The sequence below is a fragment of the Danio rerio genome, chromosome 3 (genome assembly GCF_049306965.1).
Source record: "Danio rerio strain Tuebingen ecotype United States chromosome 3, GRCz12tu, whole genome shotgun sequence".
In the NCBI taxonomy this organism is placed as follows: Eukaryota; Metazoa; Chordata; class Actinopteri; order Cypriniformes; family Danionidae; genus Danio; species Danio rerio.
In genome coordinates, this window is record NC_133178.1 from 42,435,681 (window position 1) to 42,459,450 (window position 23,770).

The 23,770-nt window shown below is 35.0% G+C and overlaps 1 protein-coding gene across 6 annotated transcripts; it reads left to right on the plus strand.

Moving 5' to 3' along the window:
• Nucleotides 1-3,183: 3,183 nt before the first annotated feature.
• zfand2a (zinc finger, AN1-type domain 2A) lies at nucleotides 3,184-23,233 on the plus strand. Of its 6 annotated transcripts, none has more exons than XM_005164202.6 (10): nucleotides 3,184-3,309; nucleotides 3,878-3,964; nucleotides 5,895-5,989; nucleotides 9,637-9,768; nucleotides 9,850-10,001; nucleotides 10,085-10,207; nucleotides 13,486-13,576; nucleotides 13,659-13,735; nucleotides 15,742-15,881; nucleotides 22,696-23,233. In XM_005164202.6, the coding sequence occupies exons 2-9, from the start codon at nucleotides 3,910-3,912 to the stop codon at nucleotides 15,851-15,853; spliced, it is 837 nt and encodes a 278-aa protein (XP_005164259.1). In that variant the 5' UTR covers nucleotides 3,184-3,309; nucleotides 3,878-3,909; the 3' UTR covers nucleotides 15,854-15,881; nucleotides 22,696-23,233.
• The last annotated feature ends 537 nt before the right edge of the window (nucleotides 23,234-23,770 follow it).

The window sequence follows — 23,770 nt, forward strand, 5'->3', positions numbered from 1 at the left end:
TTTTTTAAAAGCTGCTTAATTATATAATTTAGTGAAGGTCAAGCACTGTTTGTGAAATCATCCTATAATGTTTGGCCAGTTTACAGTATATTACAAATATTACTCATTGACAGGTCTGGTCACGTTACCTATTGTTTTAGTAACAATAAGCATTAAACAAACAGATCTCCATGAATCAGTGTTTCCCTTTTCTCCACCTCCTCCCCTGTTAAACTGCTCTCATACTGGGACGTCCTCTAATGTGAAATGACTGTGGTGATGTGATAAGGATTTATCTAACAAGAGAAAAAAAACACAGTTGCTCATACAAGATGACACAATAACCACACTGTTCCAGATTTTCAGCACTGTCATTGTGACATTTACCCTTCCAGCACTGGAGACTACAGGATTAGCTACCTATTGACAGTTCAGTATTTAGGCTAATTATTTGTGTGAATCGACTGAGATTTGATCCCTATTTAAAGGAAGACTGCTGTTTCTTTCTGGTACAGACTGGCTACATATCTATATTGTTAGTAATAAGTTTGATCACACCTTACAACAACAATTTGTTTATTGCATATATTTATAAATATACATTTTATTTTATTTTCATTTCATTGTATTATTATTATTATTATTATTATTATTATTATTATTATTATTATTATTATTATTGTTTTGTTAAAGAAATGTTAAGTAATTGCTACATGTATGTAAAAAACTACATACTACAATCTAGATATTAAAACAATTGAACACTTGTTTTTTACAATGTAATTTGGTACAAACATGTTATTAGTATTAGTTGTATACAAGTACAAGTATTAGCTTGGATATGATATATCTGTGAGACTTCTATTCTCATGGGAAATAATAAGGTTTGGGTTAATATTTAAGGATAAAAAGATATCTTATATGATGAATTATTTGTTGATATTATTACAATTTTATATTCATAAATGTACATTTTTTCAAAATCCCCCCAAGACTAGTGGGGTTTATAGAAGAATATGGGATTTATTTGAAGACATTAAGAGATGAAAAGTCAAAAAGTAAGATATTTATATTCATCATTACAGGATTTTTTTTTTTTTTTGAGAGAAGTAACTCCCTTGCTACTGAAGTTTCTTCATCCTTTATTTTTTGTTTTATTTTATTTATTTATATGTGTATTACTATTATTATTGTTGTTGTTGTTGATAATGAGGATGGAAAGAAAAAAATATGCATAAAGTGATGAATCACGGCCTCTGGTGGTATTTTCTGGAAACCTCTCGTAGTAACGTGATTACGTCAGCAAGAATGTGACTAGTCAGGGCATGATAAAGGTGCCGCCTGAAGCCAGAAACAACAATAAACAGCATTACCGGAAGCACAAATTTGCCAAACTACTTTTAACTTGTAAAAGTCCTATGAAATGGCAGTGAAAAACTTTTTCTATTTTTTTACAAGTTATCAATTTCCACCTTGCTTTCCACGGTATACAATGAACGTTATAATAATAATAAAAATAATAATAATAATAATAATTATATATATATATATATATATATATATATATATATATATATATATATATATATATATTTATATATATATTATTATTATATAATTATATAATATGTTATATTATACAATTATTATTATTATTATTATTATTATTATTATTGAAACAATAAGATTAAGAACTATTTTTTTCTTAATCAGATGATCATGACCCAGCAATAGACTATTAAATACTTAATTATGTAGTAGGAAAATTATTCTATACTAAAATACATTTAGTGCACTGTAAGTGTCACCAAAGTTAGTTCCAAAGTTTTTTGCATTGCCCTTTTTTAGCAAATGAACATCTGGAAAACTGATTATTCTAATACACATAACTGTACCTGTATATAACAGTGTGCACTGGCTTTGCAATAATCAATACTTATGAAGGTAAATTATTTTATTTCCCTCAATAATCCTCTTGCATTTACTTTACAGAAAGAAGTTGTATAACTAATGTGCGAATCTCTCGTTGTAAAGGTTCCAGCATGTTACCTAAATAACAATGTTTTGGGGGAAAGTTTAGTATGAAGTACAATTTACGTGCTACCAATGTTCACAGATTAGATATGCTACTAAAACCCATAGGCCAGTGATGGCCAAAGTAGGGCTTGTGAGCCAAAGTTGGCCCATGCATGGTAACCTTGATTTGGCCCACCATCCCTCTGAAAAGAGAGAAAAAGACGATGGGGATAATTTTCAGATTGTCAATTCAAATTTAATATAATAGGCCCATAGCCAAGGGGGGTGGGGGGACAAAGGTCCAAAATTTGTCCCATTCATAAAGTCATTTGTCCTATTTTGACTGCTATGCCATCACAAATAATGAAAATAACTCATCGAAAAAGGCTATAAGACCAAGTTGAATAATGGTGTGACTTCAGTTAATCGGTTTTGACCAATGCAGAGTCCAAAATCCAGCTGTGCAAGAAAACATTTGACATAAGTGAAGTCATGTTTTGCTACTGTATTGTTTTTAAATAGACAAAACGTTGACAAGTAACTTTTATTCTAAATCTTGGACCTTATTCTTGAAAGAAAACATGACTGTTAAAAAAGTATTAAGAACTTTTTTTATTTACAAAGGTCCACGTTTTTCAGAAAAAAAGAACCATCCCATTCATGAGACTGCCTACAGGCCTGCATAACCCTTTGTTTGTTTTATTGTTAAAGGCTAACGGAAATTAAATATTTTAGTTAAATGGCGTAAATTAATACATTTTATTATTTTTATTTTTATTTTTAAACTTTTTTTTTTGTTAAATGTACATTCTGTGTCACCTGACAATGCAGAGACTGGTGAACAAATCAAGTGTTATAAATATCATTGTTTATGTTTTTAATGCAATAAGTTATCATTTTAAAAGTTATACTGTTTTAACTAATATGATTTAAAGCAATGTTTTATATTCATTTTAAATACTGGAGAATAAATCAGGAAATTATTTACCCATGGCGACTTAAATGTAATATAGCCTAGTTTGGTATATTCACCTTCGGCCCACAGCTCATAATGATATATTTTATATATATTATATATTTTTGGCCCTTTATAAAAAGTAACTACTGAATATAATTTCTAAATCTCGAAGACTTTAATTTTGAAAAATACAATCCCAGTGTTGTCTCCAGATTCACACACCCAGCGATGACATCTCAAAAAACAGCAGACGACTACAAAAGCCCAAACACAGAAGCTGAGCTTGTTCGAAGCCAAAAGCTTTAGTTTACTATTCAAGGTGGGACCAAGAAAAAGTGGATTTGCTCACTATCTCGGTAAGACGCATTCATTTAAAATTTCGCCATCTAAAACGCTTATTAGGTTTAATGTTAGGTTTCCCGCAAACCAAACGACAACCAGTTATTTGTTTGTTACTCTGCATATTTGTATATTAAATGGCGTGATTTGATTTAACCATATGTTAATTTAGCCAGTCTCATTTTAACCTTTAACTAGATTAACTGTTATTAACCTATTTGCATTTGTGATAGTAGCCTAGAACATTTCAGTAATCATCAATCAGCGTCCATCATATCCATATAGTTTTATATTAATATAATATCCATATATTATTGACCTTATCGTAATGGGATATTGAGGTGTGCCTGTAAATATTATCCTGTATGATTCAGCAGTAGTTGATTATCCGCTTCCAGATACACAACACAACAGTTATGTAATGGCGTCAACTAATGGTAAACAGGATCAGCTCACCTCTTGACAGGCCTTCCGTTTTTAAAGCAAGTTTTACTCGTTAGCTGGATTCGTAATGGTTGTGTTTTAGCTGCTGGGTTGGCTGAAATGACAGCAGGTCAGTGGTGACGGTCTGATTGCTGTTTTCAGTCCAGCAGCGGGGTGCGTTTCACCACTGTGCCATGGAGTTTCCAGATCTCGGGGAGCACTGCTCGGAGAAGAGCTGCAAACGACTCGGTATGTGCTATTTTTATCAGGTCTTACTCCGTCACTTAACGTTACAGCAGGGATCAACAATGATTTTTTTATTTTTCTGGCCCGATCGGAATTTTTGTTCAGAATCAGATGTACATTGAACATTTTGAACACAAAAGAAGGTATTTTGAAAAATGTTGGAAACCTGTAACCATTCACTTCCATTAAATTTGTCGTTTCTACTATTGAAGATAAATGTTTACAGGTTTAATCTTTCTTAAAAAATCTTCTTCTTCAAGTCTTCTTTTGAAGATGAAAAATGTACGCTTTGGAACCTCTTGCCAGAGTAAATAGTACATTTTCATTTTTTACTATGAGAACACCCAAAATGACAATATTGCAACAGAAACCAAACTGTTAAACATATTTTTAAGTAATGCCATATTTTTAATGTTAATATGCAACCATTTTTATCTGGATACACTTTAAATGAAACATTTTTAAATGTGTATCAAAAATAAACCTTAAACTGTTTAAGGTTTTTATCTTATATATTTTCATTATTATTATTTATGCATTTTATCTTCTGTGTTATTTATTGCTGTTGATGACCTTTAATTGTTGGAATATTTTTATAATTATAGAAAAGGTTATAAAATGTAGTAAACATAGCCAGTGAAACTGATATGGCAAATAGTAATAAAAATGTATGTATTTGTTTGTTTAATAATTATTATTTTTATGAAATATACACTATCACTACTTTTTTCAGCAAGGGAAATATATTAACCCTGAGAGTACAGACATGTATTTTGCTCTATTTTTTTTTTTCAAGTAAATACTGTTTAATTATCGAATATATAAGCACATAAAAGAAATCTCATCATTTTCACAAAAAACGCTATATTGCTTGTTTTTTTTTGTTTTTTTTTTTACACGCAACACAACTGTTCCATCAAATACATACATGCATACATACATACATGCATACATACTTGCATACATGCATACATACTGTACACCAAGTTCATAAATAAAGGAACACAAATTAATGTTGAGTATTTCTGAAGGAGCAGTTTTAGATTGTTTCAATGTGGTCATGTTGTTTGCCAATTAACATTTTCTGCTTGTTATCAAACTACTTCATAAGTGGTAAGAGGCAATTCAATTATAACTTGATGTTAAAACCGCTACCATAAAATTAATTATCAATATGTGGCTCTTTTTGGATTCGCGGAGGCTATAGAAAACAAAAATGTAAAACAGGAAGTGTGTTGGGACCATTGTTTTTGTTTACATCCCTCAAAATAATCTATACAGACATACTTTGTGTTGTAATTGTAATCAAAATCTGCTGGAGATCATGTAATAACATACACACTGATGATGGCATAGCAGGCAAAAATGTCAGATATGAGTTCAGATGCAAAAATCTTTAAGTGCCATCTAGAGCAATGAGCATTTTTCTCTGCCGCTTATGTTTATGTTCAGTTATTTCATGTTAAAATCAATAAAAATAACCTATTATTTGCCTTTAAAAATAAAATTATTGAATCAAGATATAGAAGCCTGAGAAAAATGCTAATTTTAGAAGAAAATTTCAGATGGTACTTGTATGAAGAGTGCCTCTGACAAGCCACTCCTGCTATTTCCACCATTAGACAGTCTGTTTTGTTGAATTATTAATGTGTATGTATGTGCATTACTGTGCCTCGGCCTGCATAGCAAATCCATTAATCACATTAGTATAGGAGTGGCATTTTCTTTTTTATATCCACAAAATGTAGTCATATGACACCACAGTGTGTCAGCCAGGTCGGTCCAATGTTGTATACTGGTAATTAGAGTTCAATTTATTTATGATTAATTAAGTATCCATATACATTTTAACAGTGATAGGCTGTTTTTAGTGTGATTGTGCATGTCTAAAATATTTGTAATTTTTTTTTTTTTAAATGTGTGTATTCTACAGATTTCCTTCCAATGAAATGTGATGCCTGTGAAGAGATTTTCTGCAAAGACCACATAACTTATGCAAATCACAAGTGCACTTCATCATATAAGAAGGTCAGTATACTTGTTTCTAATGGTAATAATCTTGCCAAATTACATTTTCAGAGGTTCTTAGGATAGAAATCATTTCAATACTCCATAATTATAAAAGCGATTAGATGTATGCTTGATACAATTTGTGCCGTTAGATGCCCTAATTGTTTCTGGATTTCATTTATTGCATTCTGATTATTCTGGAGTTTAATGGTTCAATGGATGTGTGTAATTAAAAAGCATGTGTTATTGATTGAAATACTAAGACATAAAATTGAATGGTTTATTATCAGTATATATTTTTATTACCATATGAATGTTAAATGTTCTCAAATTCAGTGTTTTTCCTTTACAATTTATGAGGGTGCTTTCACATCTTTGGTTCGGTTAGTTTGGTCCGGACCAAGGGCAACAAATGATATATTATAGCATTTTTCTGCCGTTTTTGGGTCCTTTTCACACCACACTGATTGCTTCGGTCAGAACCAGTTGAAAATAACCAAAATGCAGTCGTGACTAAATCCACATCACTCATTGGCCAGATGTTATTGAACCCATTTTCTAAACTGCTTTTCGATTGGTCAGAATTCACGTGCGGGAAAATGCCAATGGAACTCCCACAAGTAAACAAACCGGCAGACATAAAATGTCACTTTTTACTATGGAGGGATGACTGCACTGGCTGATTGTATCCATAGTCATAGTACACTAGTTTGTGTACATTTGTCACTTTAGACAAATGATACATTTTGAGAATGAAGCTCGACTGCGACTGGAAAACAATGTTTTAATGCATTGCAAATGGCGAAGGTACATAGCAAGTCACTTCAAGAGGAGGCTTGAATTAATTTAGCTAAACTGTGACATGGTCATCTTCTGGAAATATTATAAACAATCTATCTGGTTCTCACTCTCTCTCACTCTCTCTCACTCTCTCTCACTCTCTTTCACACTCTCTCACACTCTCTCACTCTCTCACTACTATCTCAAAATAACAACAATTATACTTGCACATAACGTCATAAACTGCATCATACACATAGGTGTTTTAACTTGATTGGTTAAAACACAGATAGACTAAGAACATTTCCACGTGTGTGTGCATACAATTCTGAATGATATCTCTATCTCAAACATACAATTGTCAGTCAGGTGGTCCACAAAGGAATAGAACGAACACAAACACGCATACATACACACACACACACACACACACACACACACACACACACACACACACACACACACACACACACACACACACTCACTCACACACTCAAAGTACAATCTGTTTCTTACCCAAGGCTGAGTGTACTCTCAGCTAGGGCTGGGTAATTTGGCCTAAAATCTAAATCTTGATTAATTGAACATCTTAACTAGTTTATGCTTAATGAATAATTATTTTATTTATTTATATATTTATGTTATGTAAATATGTTAATTTAAATAATGATTTTATTGTGATGGAAAATATGCTGTCTCGAGGCATCTCTGACGCAGCTTCCAATCATCATCGAACCAGAAAAATAAACCGAGCAGGGTCACGTGACCCCACGCGGTAGGAAAAGTAATAAAATAAAATAAACTTGGAAAACTCGATTGTAATTTCTGAATGTCAATTTCGATTAATCGCCCAGCCCTAGTCTCAGCCATCTTATTTAAACTGGTTAAAAACTGGTACAATCGACATCCAAACTGGCAGCTTGCATACAAAAGATTTAACACATCAAATGGCAAATAACTCTGGAAACAGTTGTTTCCAATACTTCAAGAGTCCAGGTCCACTAAAGAGGTCTCCATGATTTCTGACCTGGCTGGGAAATCTTTAGGAAACAAATCATATAGCATACAGTAAAAAGCAACAACAAGCATGTTATTCCAGTTTTACTCTATAGTGGGATGACACTAAAGTGGCCGTATAGTCTAGACCCTTAAACATTATTAATAGTCATAAAGACATAAGAATTTATACATGTTACTCCATCCTGGAGCAGACATCCATTAGAAAATCCATGCCATAATAGTCTTTTAAAATGTTATCAACTGAAAATAATTTGTTTTTTATCATCGTGTGCTGTTAAAAGTTATTATATTACTATAAGTATTACTCTGAGTAGCACCGTGCCATAGTAATATTTACTGTAACACTTCAAATGATCTTTGTTATTGCTGTCTCTATAGTTATAAAAGTGTTATTTATAAATGGTTTATAAATAGCCATTTAATCTGTTTTCTTTTTGTTTTTTTTGTTGTTTTTTTTGCCATGAAATAGCCATTGAATCTGATGTGAAAACAAACTTTAAACTCAATTGTCAGACGATGGAACGTGGAAATGGAAATGTTTTTAATCTAGTTCCAAATTAACAATAATCAATATATAACTGAAAAGTTATATTCTTTGGTTTTAAAGGATCAAAACTCTAGCTAGTGTGTGACAGACATTAAAACCTCCTGCTTTCTGAGCACTGGCTGTGCCAGAGTGATGCAAATGCTACGAGCAGGGTCTAAACGACTTTGCCTTAGATCACAGGTGTCAAACTCAGGGCCTACTCACAGTATGCCATCCGTACCATGCCCAGGCCCGTTTCCCAGATAGTTTGAGAAGTGTGAGTGCGCTGAATCGGGCTCAAGCACTGTTCACTTGGCCAGCCCTGGCCCGGTTGGAAGAGGTGTGCCTGAGCCCGGTTCACTTGGGCTTTGGCGCGGTACGCTTGTGTGTGAGTGCATAACGTGCCAAAGCCCGAAACTGAAAGCGAGATGTGACTTTTAAGGGGCTGTTTCATATGGATTTATTAATAATTCTTACTGTTCAGTGAACGCAAACTGCCATAGTTTATTAAAGACGCAAACCCCTCACTGCACGACAGCTGCGCAGCTTCAGCAGACCTCATTCCTGCAGCACGAGGGCTTTATGATTGTTTATGAGCGCCAAAAGTGGCGGATCTGTTCAGCGAAATATCTGACTGCGTGTCCCCGCATCTCTAAGGACTGTTTGGCAAAATATTTGACGCCATATCAAACGACTGAAACGATATAACTACAGAAATCTCCACTGTGCTGCTGAGTGAGAGAGCGCTTCTCACTTAACAGCGCAGCAGCGATGACGTAAGCGTGCCGAAGCCCGTTTGTGGTGTGAGCGCGGGCCGTCGGGGGAGACGGGAGGGGTGAAAAGCATCCTTGTTCGAGTCTCTTGGACTGAATTCTCATTTTCATAAGTTTTTTTTTTTTTTTTTTCCCCAACACCATTAATATTTAAAAGTTATTAAATTAAACGTTTAATATTAAAAAAATATATTGTTGTTCTCAAATGTAGTGTCTTTCTAATTAAATTTTTTCTGATAAGAATGCTATTTTTAATGGTTTAATAAAATTGTATTGCTTTTAAAAGCATGTCTAAACCATTTAAACCCAAAAACGTTATCAATTGAATATTTTTTTCAAGTATTTACCCACAATTACGTGTTGTCTTTTAAATTTCACTATTTATGATTGAATGTAAATTCCAGAAGTGAAAACAAGGACCCAGAAGGCTTAAAAACATTTATTGAATTAATGTTATCCGCTTTAAATTAAAATTTATATTTATTTTTAAATGAAAATTTTATTTTATCTCTTTCAAGATTGTATGTATCTGGTACAAGTTATTATTGTTTTTTTTTTTTGTTCAGGACGTCCAGGTTCCTGTATGTCCATTGTGCAACATCCCCATTCCCATCCGAAGAGGAGAAATGCCAGATATCAAAGTCGGCGAGCACATAGACAGAGACTGCAAATCTGACCCTGCCCAGAGGAAACGAAAGGTACCAAACGCATAGGATGAGGAGAAAGATAATGACATCACTCCAAAATGAACACCCACATGATTGTTTATCTCCCTGCAGATCTTTACTAATAAATGCTCGAAGGGCGGCTGTAAGCAGAAGGAAATGATCCGGGTGACGTGTGACCAGTGCCACCTAAACTACTGTCTCAAACACAGGCATCCACTCGACCATGACTGTAAGACTGACAACAAGCCGGTCTCCAAATCAGGGTAAGCCTGGTTTTCATGCGGATCAGTGATGCTCTCAGGAGGAATAGGGATCTACTAATGGTGGGGTTTGTTTTGTTTTGTAGGCATGCAGCTTTAATGAGGGCTCAGGGCTCTTCTTCCAGTAACACAGCAGCTTCATCCACTAGAGGGAGCTCTAGGAACATGTCTAATGGAGTCACTGGAAACGCCAGACCTCAGAGCAGTAGGTAAGTACATTTTGGAAAACACAGTGTCCTCAGAAGTGTCAGTTCAATATACGCCAACCACTTAGAAGCTTGAGGTTGTTGAAATGCTTTTAAAAGGGGTTTCTGGCAAATAAAACACTTTCACCAATTCACTTTTTAGTACTTTGATAGGTAGTTCAGCAAAATATGAAATTCTCATTTATTCACCCTCAAGTGGTTTCAAAACTTATGTAAAAATCCTCTGTTGTGTTCAACAGAAAAAAGCAAAGAAAGGTTTGAAAAGGTTTGAGGGTGAGTATATGATGACAGACATCTAATTTTTAGATTAACATTAATTTTTAAATTCACTTCAAATTAATTTATCTAGCTTTTTTTTTACTATAGTTATTCTTTCAAAGTAGATTTACCAAAAGTGTGTGTAGGTGTGTTATTATATTACAATCAAAATTAGAAAGAGTTAAGGCGTGAGTGGGGTGGAAGGTCACGTGTGTGTATATATATATATATTGTTGTTCTGCACGGTTTTACATTATAATGTACTTCTTTAAGGGCTTATCTCTTTTATTTTATATTTGTTTTGTTTTTGGCCATTTCCGCTACGTTTCCATGTAATGAAAGAGCACCTCAATTGCAAGACTTCTGTGCTGTATATATAAACTTAACTATAAACATACAACTCTAGGTGATAGAATAAAAATACAAAAAAACTGTACATAGCTAATGTTTTAAAGCTGTAATCTTACTGAACATATACTAATCTAAAACAGACTAAACATGTACTTTACAGCAGTGTTTTCTAACCCTTTTCCTCAACAGTGCACCTTTCAGATGTCTTCCTTATCTGAACCAGATTTTGGAGTCTCTTCTGTGTGTGTTTGATTAGGAAGAGGTTGAAAATGTGTACTGTTGGTGTGTCTTCAGGAACAGGGTTGGGGAACTGCTTTACAGAGATATTGTGCAAGATATTGTGCGAAAGAAGTGTTTAAAGTCTTAGTTAACCAAATAAAAGACAATTCTGCCTTCGAAAGTCTTAAAATTTAAATTATTTTTTATGAAAGTCGGGAGCTCTCTCATACCCCATTGACGGCAATGGTCCTGAGTCATTCAAAGTCCAGAAAGGTACCAAAAAACCTACTTCACACAGTCTATGTGACTTCAGTGGTTCAATCGGAATATTATCAAGCTACGAAAACACTTTTTTTTTTTGTGCACATAAAGCAAAAATAACTAATTTATTCAACAGCGTCCCCTGTTTGAAACAAACCACAGGCCCATTTGGGGTAATACGTCAGCAGTGTGAACATGTGCCCTATACTCCATTCAGTTTAAGTTTATTTGTATAGGGCTTTTTACAATAATTACTCAGTGTTTCCACAGGTTGGAAATATACAGTTTGATTGAAACACATCATTTACCCGCATCACATAAATAGTTATAGTTAATAACTATATGCAATAAACAAAACATTATTTTTAAAAATTATTTTATTTATTATTACACTGTTATACACTGTTTATTTTCAATAGGTTAACAAAAAAAGACTGTTGAAAGTAAAAAAAGAAATAAATTAAAAAAAGAAATCCACTATTTCTCATAATTTTAAGCTATTCAGGAGCAATGTAATATACACCAGGCATCGCTTTGGATAAAAGCGTCTGCTAAATGACTAAATGTAAAATGACTAAATGTAGGTAAAATCTGCTTCTCTCTATTTCAAGTACAAAGCAAAATATGTAAATTGCCTATATTGACATCATCAAAATAATAAAATATACAGCAAATGAAAAATAAATGATACAAAGGAATAAAAACAGACAATATCTCTAAAAAAGTATTAATTATTTAAATATGGGAAATGCGTTGATTAACCATTACCAATTGTGTGTGCGTGCGTGTGTTGCAGCCAGTTTAGACCAGTCATGTGGTCCTCTGTGAGTATACAGTAAAGTTTTTCTGACTCATTTAGATTAAAGAATTAATTATTAAATGTTTCTCTCGCTCTTGCAACTGTGCTTGCGCTATCAGCTGCAAAGCGGAGCAAAAGTAGAATTGAGTAAAAAGGACTGCACAACGCAATTAAAAGATGACAGCTTTAAAAAACAAAAGCTGAATCCTGACATTTTAGGAGATTTTGAAACCATGGCCAGATGAATTTAATTCTAAAAAGTTACAAGTCTGTGGGAGTGTTGAGCCATCTCGCGCTCACAGAATGAAATGGGTAAACAAGAAAAGATTTTCCACTACTTAATCGATTGTGGACGTTTAGTAATATTGGACGGATAAAAAAAAAAGTGGAAAAGGATGTTAACAAAAGCAAAAATAAAAAAAATCTGTCACTAAATATACGTGGGCAGCTGTTAATATACCTGGGCGGCCCGACCAATTAAAGTCTATGTGTGGGAAGCACTGTTATTTTTTCACATATACTAACACTGAGGAAAAGAAACTGTTGAATAAAGCTTTTGGCTTAAGATTTCATCTAAAGCAGTGGTCACCAAACTTGTTCCTGGAGGGCCGGTGTCCTGCAGATTTTAGCTCCGACCGTAATCAAACACACCTGAACAAGCTAATCAAGGTCTTATTAGGTATACTTGAAACATCCAGGCAGGTGTGTTGAGGCAAGTTGGAGCTAAACACTGCAGGGACACCGGCCCTCCAGGACCAGGATTGGTGACCCCTGATCTAAAGTAACTTGATTTGTGTTCTTTACAAGAGTCTCTGGGGTTTGGAATGACATGAGGCTGCATTAGGGGGGGTATAATTTTGTGGTGCATTCACAAGTATACTATAGTGATATCTTATTGCATTCTAGTAAAGAATGTTTTTTATAGGAAAGTGGTGCATATAGAGTGTTTACTTCAAGTTCTGTAACGCCTTATTCACACGGGGCGTCAACGCTTCCCATTCAATTTGAATCAGTGACGTCAGCCAATGCCGAACTGCATTGTGGATCCGTCTGTGCCGCTTCTCACTGCAGAAGTTGTGAACTTCTCAACTTTTCAAGCACCAACAGAGGCGTCAGCCAATCAGAGCGCTGCATGCAAATACACCAGCTAAGACAGTATCCAGTTTTAGACTAATTTCATTGGCTGACGCTGCTATGAAGATCGCATCAGCCCCAACTTTAGACATGCCCTCTGTCAAGTGTTGACGCTGAAGCCCCATGTGAATCGGGCGTAATTTACTGGAATCTTTGTCAATTATAGATTAAGTGATACATGGTATTTTTTAAATCTTTGACATAAAACTGAGAATCTGAAATTAAGAATTAATTGAATTGAAATTAATTTGCCTTTCAGTGCACCAAGGACAAATACTGCACCTCCACCCATGGTGTCTCCCACAGCACAGAATGTAATTCCCCCATCAGTGTCCTATCAAGCTGGGCTGGTGCGTTGCTCATTTTAAGGTTTAGTAGCTTACAGTGTTTTTATAAAAGTCTTTAAACCATGAATTGTTGTGTTTTTCACAGACGGAGGAGCAGGCCCTCCAGAGAGCTTTAGAAATATCACTGGCTGAATCTGCTCGAGCAAGCCAGCCTACTCTAAGGTATTTGCTTTAAACCATTAGACAGCTTATGAAAATTAACTAGTAAAAGGAAAAAAACTGTGTGTGTGTAGCATACGTGTTGATCTATATAGCTATGTTTATTTAATCTTTTGTCATTCAGAGCATTTTATGCATAAAAACCGAAAAAAAAACTTTCAATTCAACAAAAACAAATTAAAGATGCCATGCTTTGAGAGAGAATTATCTCTATTTCTGCATTTTTTTTTTTTTAGCTTCAGAAGATTTTAACAATAGGGCTGTCATGAACACTTGGGATTTAGTATGGTAATGAATATGTATAAGGCAATGTTGATGTATTTGGTCTTGGCGGTGTAGATCTGCTCCTGCTGTTTGATTGTTATGTCTCGTTCAAACTAGCAGCGACTTTGTATCTGCCTGTTGCTCTGGGTGGCGACCTGCTGCTGCAAATGCAGTTCCGTGTAGGTCTACAGAGAGAATTTCACCGGCTTCCGAGCGAGCTGAGAGAGGATCGCGTAAGCTCTACTAGCTCTTGCTTTTGGCTGGAGCTCAAGAAAGTCTCTCTTCAATTGCATAAAGCTGAAAGATTTTCAAATTTGTTGTGGTGCTGGACACGCCCACCTGGTCGCCAACGGTCGCTGTCGCTCGCGTATGTTTTGTCGCTGTGAGTCACTCGTAGTCTGAATGAGGCTTTATGACAGAGCAAGCACCTAGACCTATTACTGACAGTGTATACACAGACATGCCGTCTGAGAATATAACAATCTGCTGCTGCTGCTGCAAGCATCAATATACATGTAATCCCTGTCGCAGATCTAAACACAGGTGGAGCTAGGGTGGACGAGGGCCTTCGAAAAAGCACCACAACATAAAATGACACAGAGCATTTAAGCTGATAAGGAGCAAGATCATTGGCTGAGGTGACAGCAACAGCATATAGTTAATGACGCAGGAGCAGATTAGGTGAAATATCAGCCTGCTCACATGGCAGTTTCATGGCAGAAATTGCACTTGTCAGAATAAACCAGATTTCTCACTCGCAACAAATTTAAACGTTTGATTCTCTGACCAATTCTCTTTTTCTGAAAAAAGAAAATAAGTTATATATTTATTTTATATATTATATATATATATATATATATATATATATATATATATATATATATATATATATATATATATATATATATATATATGTATGTATGTATATATATGTATATATATATATATATATATATATATATATATATATATATATATATATATATATATATATATATATATATATATATATATGTATGTATGTATTTATATATATATATATATGTATGTATTTATATATATATATATATATATATATATATATGTATTTATATATATATATATATATATATATATATATATGTATATATATGTATATATATATATATATATATATGTATTTATATATATATATATATATATGTATATATATGTATATATATATATATATATATATATATATATATATATATATATATATATATATATATATATATATATATATATATATATGTATTTATATATTTTTGTCTAAAATAGTAGTATTCACTAAATTCTGTAATATATATATATATATATATATATATATATATATATATATATATATTTATTTATATTTATATTTATATATATATATATATATATATATATATATATATATATATATATATATATATATATATATATATATATATATATATATATTACAGAATTTAGTGAATACTACCATTTCAGTCAAACCCATTACTAATAAGTCCAAAAAAACTGGGAATTTTCCAGTGGTCTTTTAATTTATCTCCTTAGTCATATGTATAATTTTTACATGCTTCAGATTATTTTTTTAATACAAATTAGTGACTTCAGTTAATAGTTCAAATGTACAAATATGTCCACATGAAGACCAAAACATCATTGTGGTCATATTTATATGTGGTATGTTTGCAATGATTAAATAAAAGATATGCTGACAGCGGTGTGTGTTTCAGCCCTCAGGAGCAGGAGGATCTGGCCTTGGCTCAGGCTCTCGCTGCTAGTGAAGAAGAATACAGGCGACAGCAGCAGAGACAACAGGTAGCCAGAAACCTTAGCAGTCAGTAGCATACTATGCTAACAGGACCACATCTAGGTACATACAGCCCTTGTGGCATCTCTGTTTGTCTCCATCTTTTGGGTGCAGGACACTATAGAACAGTTCATTATTAATAATAATATTTGTATTTTTATAAGAGTAAATATTTAGCTAGGTTTTAAGAAGTATGAGTATCTGACACAGTGAAAGTGGATGTGTGGTGGTACCATCTGGCTGTGCATCTGGAAATGGAAATCATTGCTTATTTACAGAGAGACTTATCAATAAACAAGAACATTTAAGAGAAAAATATGTTTGGCCTATTGGTTCGAATAAATTTAATGTATTCACTAGCATTCTCTTATACGCCATCATTCATTCATTAATTTCCTTTTCGGCTTAGTTGCTTTATTAATCTGGGGTCGCCACAGTGGAATCATCCGCCAACTGATCCAGCATAGGTTTTACGCAGCGGATGCCCTTCCAGCTGCAACCCATCTCTGGGACACATCCGTACACAATCATTCACACTCATACACTTTGTACAATTTAGCCTACCAAATTCACCTGTACCGCATGTCTTTGGACTGTGGGGGAAACCGGAGCACCTGGAGGAAACCCACGCAAACGCAGGGAGAACATGCAAACTCCACACAGAAACGCCAACTGACCCAGCCGGGGCTCGAACCAGCGACCTTCTTGCTGTGAGGAGACAGTAATTTTGAAAATTATTTATTAATCAGAGTTCCTCAACATTTACTTATGCATTATTTAACTTTTTTGCTTGTTAACATAAATTAATTGACATGAATAGTGTTATTTAGCTTAACGTTAACAAAGGTGAATCAATACTGCAGTAAATGTATTTATTAAAATAAACAACAATTAGTAATACATGAGATTACATTTACTAATGGACCATTGTTTTAAAGTGTTACCCAAATACTAAGTGTTTTATGGTAAATACAAGTGTTTTTGAACAATACCATAGCAAAATGTATTATACTATACTAGAATTTAGAACTCTTTGTTAATGAATGTCATGGCATACTATAGTTTTTAGTGAGGTGAAAAAAATAATCAATACTTACTTTTTTTTTACTAAATTCAAGTTTGGTGTATTGCAATATAATATACACTTACCGGCCACTTTATTAGGTACACCTTACTAGTATGGGGTTGGACCCTCTTTTCCCTTTAGAACTGCGTTAATCCTTCGTGTCATAGATTCAACAAGGTACTGGAAATATTCTTCAGAGGTTTTGGTCCATATTGGCATGATTGCATCATGCAGTTGCTGCAGATTTGCAGTGTTCTGACCCTATCATGCGAATGTTGCAGCAGAAATTGAGACTCATCAGTCCAGGCAACGTTTTTCCAAATTTGGAAATCTTCCATTTTCCAAATTTGATGAGCCTGTGCGAATTGTAGCCTCAGTATCCTGTTCTTAGCTGACTGGAGTGGCACCCAGTGTAGTCTTCTGCTGCTGTAGCTCATCTGCCTCAAGGTTGGATGTGTTGTGCGTTCAGAGATGCTCTTCTGCATACCTCCGTTGGAATGAGTAGTTATTTGGGTTACTGTTGCCTTTCTATCAGCTCAAACGAGTCTGGCCATTCTAGTCTGGCATCAACAAAGCATTTGCACCATATGGGCATGCCTGTTTGCCTGGGCATGCCACCAACAACCATGCCATGTTCAAAGTCACTTAATTCACCTTTCTTCCCCATTCTGATGCTCGGTTTAATCTGCAGCAGATTGTCTTGACTGAGTCTACATGCATAAATGCAAAGAGTTGCTGCTTTGTGATTGGCTGATTAGAAATTTGCGTTGACAAGCAGTTTAATAGATGTACCTAATAAAGTGGCCGGTGTAATTTGTTGAAATAACTATAGTTGTTGTGTGACCATAACTGTAAAATACCACAACAGATTAATTTAAGTACTATAATATGGCTCAAAAACCCTATAGTGCAGGGGTCACCAAACTTGTTCCTGGAGGGCCGGTGTCCTGCAGATTTTACCTCCAACCCTAATCAAACACACCTGAACAAGCTAATCAAGCTCTAACTAGGTATACTTAAAACATCCAGGCAAGTGTGTTAAGGTAAGTTGGAACTAAACCCTGCAGGGACACCGGCCCTCCAGGATCAGGATTGGTGACCCCTGCTATAGTGTTTACTGTAATCTGCTATAATATTTTTTTTAATGTGGGATAATAAAACTTGCGTTTAATCAAATAGTGATCAAATAAGATGTATTTTTTGCACTTATTTATTAAGCAACTTTCAATATGCATGTCATATTTTAGTCCTATACTAAAGTTTTTTTCTTTAGCTTGTTGTCAAAATAAAATATTTAATAAACTTCCATGAAAAACATTGAAACATATTAAATAAATAATGACGGGTAAGGTAATAATTTAATGAAGGGTTAGTGTAGTCCATCTATTCAGCGACATGTTCTCCAGAGCTGACTAATAAGTGTGTGGACATTGAATGGCTGTGCTGAGGTTATGTGACATTGTTTATAAGATGTTTTAATGATGTTTTTCTGAGGCAAGTACAGTGGTCTGTCCTGCCACATTAGAACAAGAATAGACAGTGTTATAAAGTATCTCCCGCCATGCCTCCACCAACTCTCACATAATAATCACAGCTCTTACTGGTCTATGAAAGTGAAAATGCGTCTCAACAGGTAGCCAGTAAATGCTCCAGCATTTTGGAGTAAGTTTAGCGGACCACTTCAGAAGAAACTCTGCAATTTTGGCATTTCGATTGTAGCTCAATCATTCCCCCAAATTCCTCCAATTTTGTAAAATCACCTCTAATGCTCTTTGTTTTATTGGGTTGTTTTGAAAAGTGTTCAGAGTTTGTATTGGACTTTTGTAGCAAAATCATATATATATATTTTTTCATTTATGTCCCCCCACACTGGTTAAACTAACATCCTCTGTGTCAGCCTGCTGCAGTCCTATATATAAGGTTGTAGAGCGATTTCAATATGTTTCATCTAAAGCTGAAAATTCTGTCATCGTCCAGTTAAACTTAGTTTGTCACAAACACATTGAACACAAAAGAAGATATTTTAATGAAAGCTTTTCCCCACTATGAGTGTCAATGGTTACAGACTTCCAGTTGTCTTCAAAATACCTTCTTTTAGGTTCAGCAAAATAAAGAAACTCATAAAGGTTTGGAACCACTTGAGCGCGAGTAAATTGTTTGAAGCATAAACCCGTGGCCAAGGCAAATGTTCACTTCAGATGGCACTTAAAAGCTTTTGCATCTGAACTAATTCGTGTCAAAAGTGATTAATTACTGTACTTAATGTACAGTAATTAATCAGTTTTGACACGCATGGAATAGTTCAGATGCAAAAGCTTTTAAGTGCCATCTGAAGTGAACATTTTCCTTAGCCACTTAAAGGGCCATGACACCCCCCACTTTCGGTTCAGGTCAACCTTAGAATTTTTTCAAAAGATGCATCATAGTGGGCGTGGAGCTCCGCGAGCAAAGGGCAGGTGTGGGCATGGCCAGCAGAGCAGGGGAGAAGGAGGGGAGCGAGCAACTTTTGTCAGTCGGTTCACAAAATGAGACACAAACCATGCAGAGACCCATGATTTTATAGTTTACAAAGTTAAAATGCAAAGAAAGAAACAACAATATAATGCCCTGTTACATTTGTCATTTTAAATACACATAACCACAATTTATATTATTATAAAGATAACCGTGTTCATATAAACACTAAATGAGGACTTTTCTTTCTATCCTCGGGTCTGAATGCAGACTCAGAGTGCAGCATGTCTCTGCCCTGTCTATTTTAACCATTAGCCCTGCTAGGAATCTGGAGGATTTAGGCGATGTGTCTAAATGTAAACGAACTCCTGATAAAAGACAACGCCTGCTATTCTCCAATTCTCGTACTGCTCTCCTGACAAAAATGCTTGCAGCACACACAACTTTGCTGTATTGGCGCTGACAGGAATGCGGGGAAAAACATGCAACAAACCCTGTGGATCATGGAATTAATCTGGGGTCGCCGCTGCGGAATGAACCGCTAAATATCCAGCAAGTTTTTACGCAGCGGATGCCCTTCCAGCCGCAACCCATCTCTGGGAAACATTCACATACACTCATTCACACACATACTACGGACAATTTAGCCTTACCAATTTGCCTGTACCGCATGTCTTTGGACTGTAGGGGAAACCGGAGCACCCGGAGGAAACCCACGCGAACGCAAGGAGAACAAGTAAACTCCACACAGAAACGCCAACTGAGCCGAAGTTCGAACCTGCTACCCAGCGACCTTCTTGCTGTGAGGCGAACGTGCTACCCACTGCTCTACTGTGTTTATGCGCCACATAAAAAACAGTTGATGGATTGCCAAGATGCGCATAATTTTGAAAGCGTGCATAAATAACACATGCACATAACTGAGTAGAATAAACTTCTATTCGATAAGAAAAGATGCGCATGAACTACAATGAAAACACGTTTACCAAACAAATTCTAGTATGCTCATTAAAAAAAGGTCATGTGATTTTGTTATAAAAGATCATGTGATTATAAAATTGTGTGTAAATGGACAAACCAGCAGACTGAGCACATTGAAAAACATCTGAAATGTTTTTTTGGTCATTCTAAAATGCCTTAACCCTTTCAGTATTAGTGTTATTATATTATTAATTACCTCCAGAATCAAGAGCGTCTGTGCTCCGTTTCTCACACCTTCAAACACCGCATTTACTGCATGTCAGGATTGTCTTCTGAGGCGCAAGTCATTTATTAAATGAAGAAAAGTTTCACACGGCTTCTCTTATCACAGCAAATTCTGTTTTTACTGTTGATATTTGGTGCCAGATAATAAGGGAGTGACTATTTTGTTTGCTTTAACACATTTGAATGAAACGCTGCTTTATTCGCACATCTTTTATGCGATAATGCAGTTTTGTGCATAAAGTTTATTCACATTTCTGGATGGAAACATAGCCACTGTTTTCCAATGTGACCAGCCACTTGCCATTTTTGCTAGCCACAATTTTGTTGTTGGGAAAATTTTAGATGAATAAATTTGACTTTGGCATGCTAAAATTACTTGATTTAAATTGTGTATCATGTCCACATGCCTCATCGTTCATTTACTATTTTGTATGTTGTGTATGAGCTTGCTCAATGAGCATGAGAAAATGGGCTGTGGTTTCAGAGTGTCGTATTGAAATTAGTTTTATTTCACATGACTTTTCAGGGCTCAACACTAAGGATTTACCTTTTTTTTTCCTCTGGCCACACCAGATTTCCTTGTCAAATAATGTGTAAAAACAAGTAAAATATACATGTATGCATAAAATTTTATTTAACAAAAAGTAAAAAAAAAAAAAACAATTTTAATTTAAAAACTATATATTTTCATGTATCAAACTATATACAGTAGTCTGTCCTGGCTTAAGGTCCCAGATCACCAGTTAACTATGCATAAATCTCCTATTAAAGCAATGTTGTTGTAAAGGGTGATAACTTAATTATTAACAAAAATAAACATACGCAATAGAAAGCAGGTGAGAATCAATCCATGTGCCATAATGAAAGGATGATCGCGTGCACACGGTTAATGTTAGGTCCATTAATAATCAGTTCAAAGAATGGTTAAAGCGAAAGCGGCAAAGAATCAAAGATTTTTGAGCTATCGAAAGTAGCACGACTGGGTGCACGAGCATTGCATTTTTTTCAGTCTATTTCAAAGATAACCAATCGCACCAGTTGCGTTTCCATGCACGGTTGGTTCTCACAAGAAAACGGGGACGCAGCAAGCTTTTAAAACATTAAGCCCTCATTAGTGAAGAAGGATCGCCTGTGTCTCACCGTGGGCGTTTGCTCTTATTCGTTATTCACCTGCTTTCTTTTGCTCGCGCGGGCAGTTATTTTCATGGTCATAAACTAACATTGTAATCTTTATTGATGAGCCATCACTGGCAATTTATAAAGTATTTTCAGCAAGCCAACGTGGCTAGAGGGAGCAGCGGTCTAAAGGCTGATTTATACTTCTGCGCCAAGTGCACATGTATGCCATGGCATGGTCTCATAACATTCGCTGTGGCCATCGGCGACGCTAACGCGGAACTTTCAAAAAATGTAACTACATGTTGCAACGCCGCATAGTGCAAGCCCTATGATTGGTCGGTTTGGTAGTGCTGATGAGTGTGAGTGGAGGTGAGGGCCGTGCGACCCTGATGGAGCGTGTGTACAAGTGGGGAGTCCCGTAAAGGAGCTCTTAATGGAGACCGTTGTTTTGTATTTACCTTATGATTAAAGTTGTTGCACGTCCGCCGATTCCAGCCTCAAAATGAGTGAGTTTTGAGCAACATTAAGGAAGGCGTTCAGAAAAAACAAAACAATAGTGAAGAAACTCGACACAGATGAACATGACAAGCTTACTGCCAACTAGCGTTTTAGAAGTGTTATTGCATAGTTATCAAACTAGAACATTAAATAAGACAGATCTGTGAGGGCCAACCTGACCACATTGTGTGATTGAAAATACATTTCTCATTCAGATAAACTCTAATTTAACACCCTTTCGAACTGTATATGTCCTTATGTAAATGTATTTTCTGCTCAATATTTTCACGCTGCTGAAATTTTAGAGCATCTCTATTTAAAATTTTCAGATTTGTTTTAGGCTGTATGAAATATTTGGTAATCATGTCACAAATTAAATTAAAGAAAAAAAATTCTGGACACTAAAGGAAAGATGTGCATTTTTACTCTCACTGAGGCTCAATTAATTATTATTTATTTAATCATTAAATTATGCTTCTATAGCGAGTAAGTACTTGACCTCTAATAGTGTCTTTTTTTTTTTTCAATCCACAGGGAGGAGTTTCCAAACAGTCCAGCTGCCGCCTTTCGTAATGTGAGGTGTCGCTGACCAACTTTAATCTGCCTCAATCTGCACACAAGCACCAGTAATGTATCCGTGAGCTGCACAGTCCAGAATATAAAGCTTCTTCCTCCTGAAGGCTGTTATGTTGTCTTCGTTCTTCTGTTTTGCGTCATTCTGTAGTGCTTTTTAGATGGGCAATTCTGCCATTTCGGCAAGTGGTGCTTCATGTACATATTTTATATAGCTATCATGTTAATCTGTCAATCAATGTAGATGTTTTTGGAAATAAATTATTTTAAAGTGTTATTTCACACTCTGCTTTTATTGATCACACTTTCAACTAGAGCTACTGATATCTTCCATTTCAATTGTGATAGCGCAGATCAAAGCCCTACAACTCTGTAAAACTTTATGAAACATTATGAAATATCAGAGAAATGCATTTATATTTATTGCACCTGCAATTGTTCTTTCAAAGAGCTATTTCTACCTGATTTACTCAATAAAATAACTATGAATTTAGACTGATTCAGGGATGTTCATATTCTTGACTTGAATAACACTAGTTATTATACTGTAAATGTTACCGTTTTTATCTTACTGTGTGTCATTGTGTGTGTCTGTCCTGAAGAATTATGGAACATAAGAAGCATTAAATTAATTACACTGTTTTTAACTTTTAGAAATCACTGTAGTTACTTATAACAATAATAATAATAATAATAATAATAATAATTACTTGCATTTATGTAGTGCTATTCTAAACACTCAAAGCGCTTTACACATTTTGGGGGGAATCTCCTCATCCACCACCAGTGTGCAGCATTTACCTGGAAGACACGTCGGCAGCCATATTGCACCAGACCACACACCAGCTAATTGGTGGAGAGGAGACTGAGTAATGAAACCAATTATATGGGGATGGTTAGGAAGCCATTATGGACAGAGGCCAGTGGGCAAATTTGAATAGGATACTGGGATTAAACCCCTACTTTTTTCGTAGAACATCATGGGATTTTTATCAACCACAGCGAGTCAGGACCTTAGTTTAATGTCTCATCTGAA

Coding starts and splice junctions, on each gene's coding strand:
- zfand2a (XM_005164201.6), top strand. CDS start 3,910: ATGGAGTTTCCAGATCTCGGGGAGCACTGCTCGGAGAAGAGCTGCAAA. Junction 5,990..9,636: donor GCACTTCATCATATAAGAAG/GTCAGTATACTT, acceptor TTTTTTGTTCAG/GACGTCCAGGTTCCTGTATG. Junction 10,002..10,084: donor AAGCCGGTCTCCAAATCAGG/GTAAGCCTGGTT, acceptor TTTGTTTTGTAG/GCATGCAGCTTTAATGAGGG.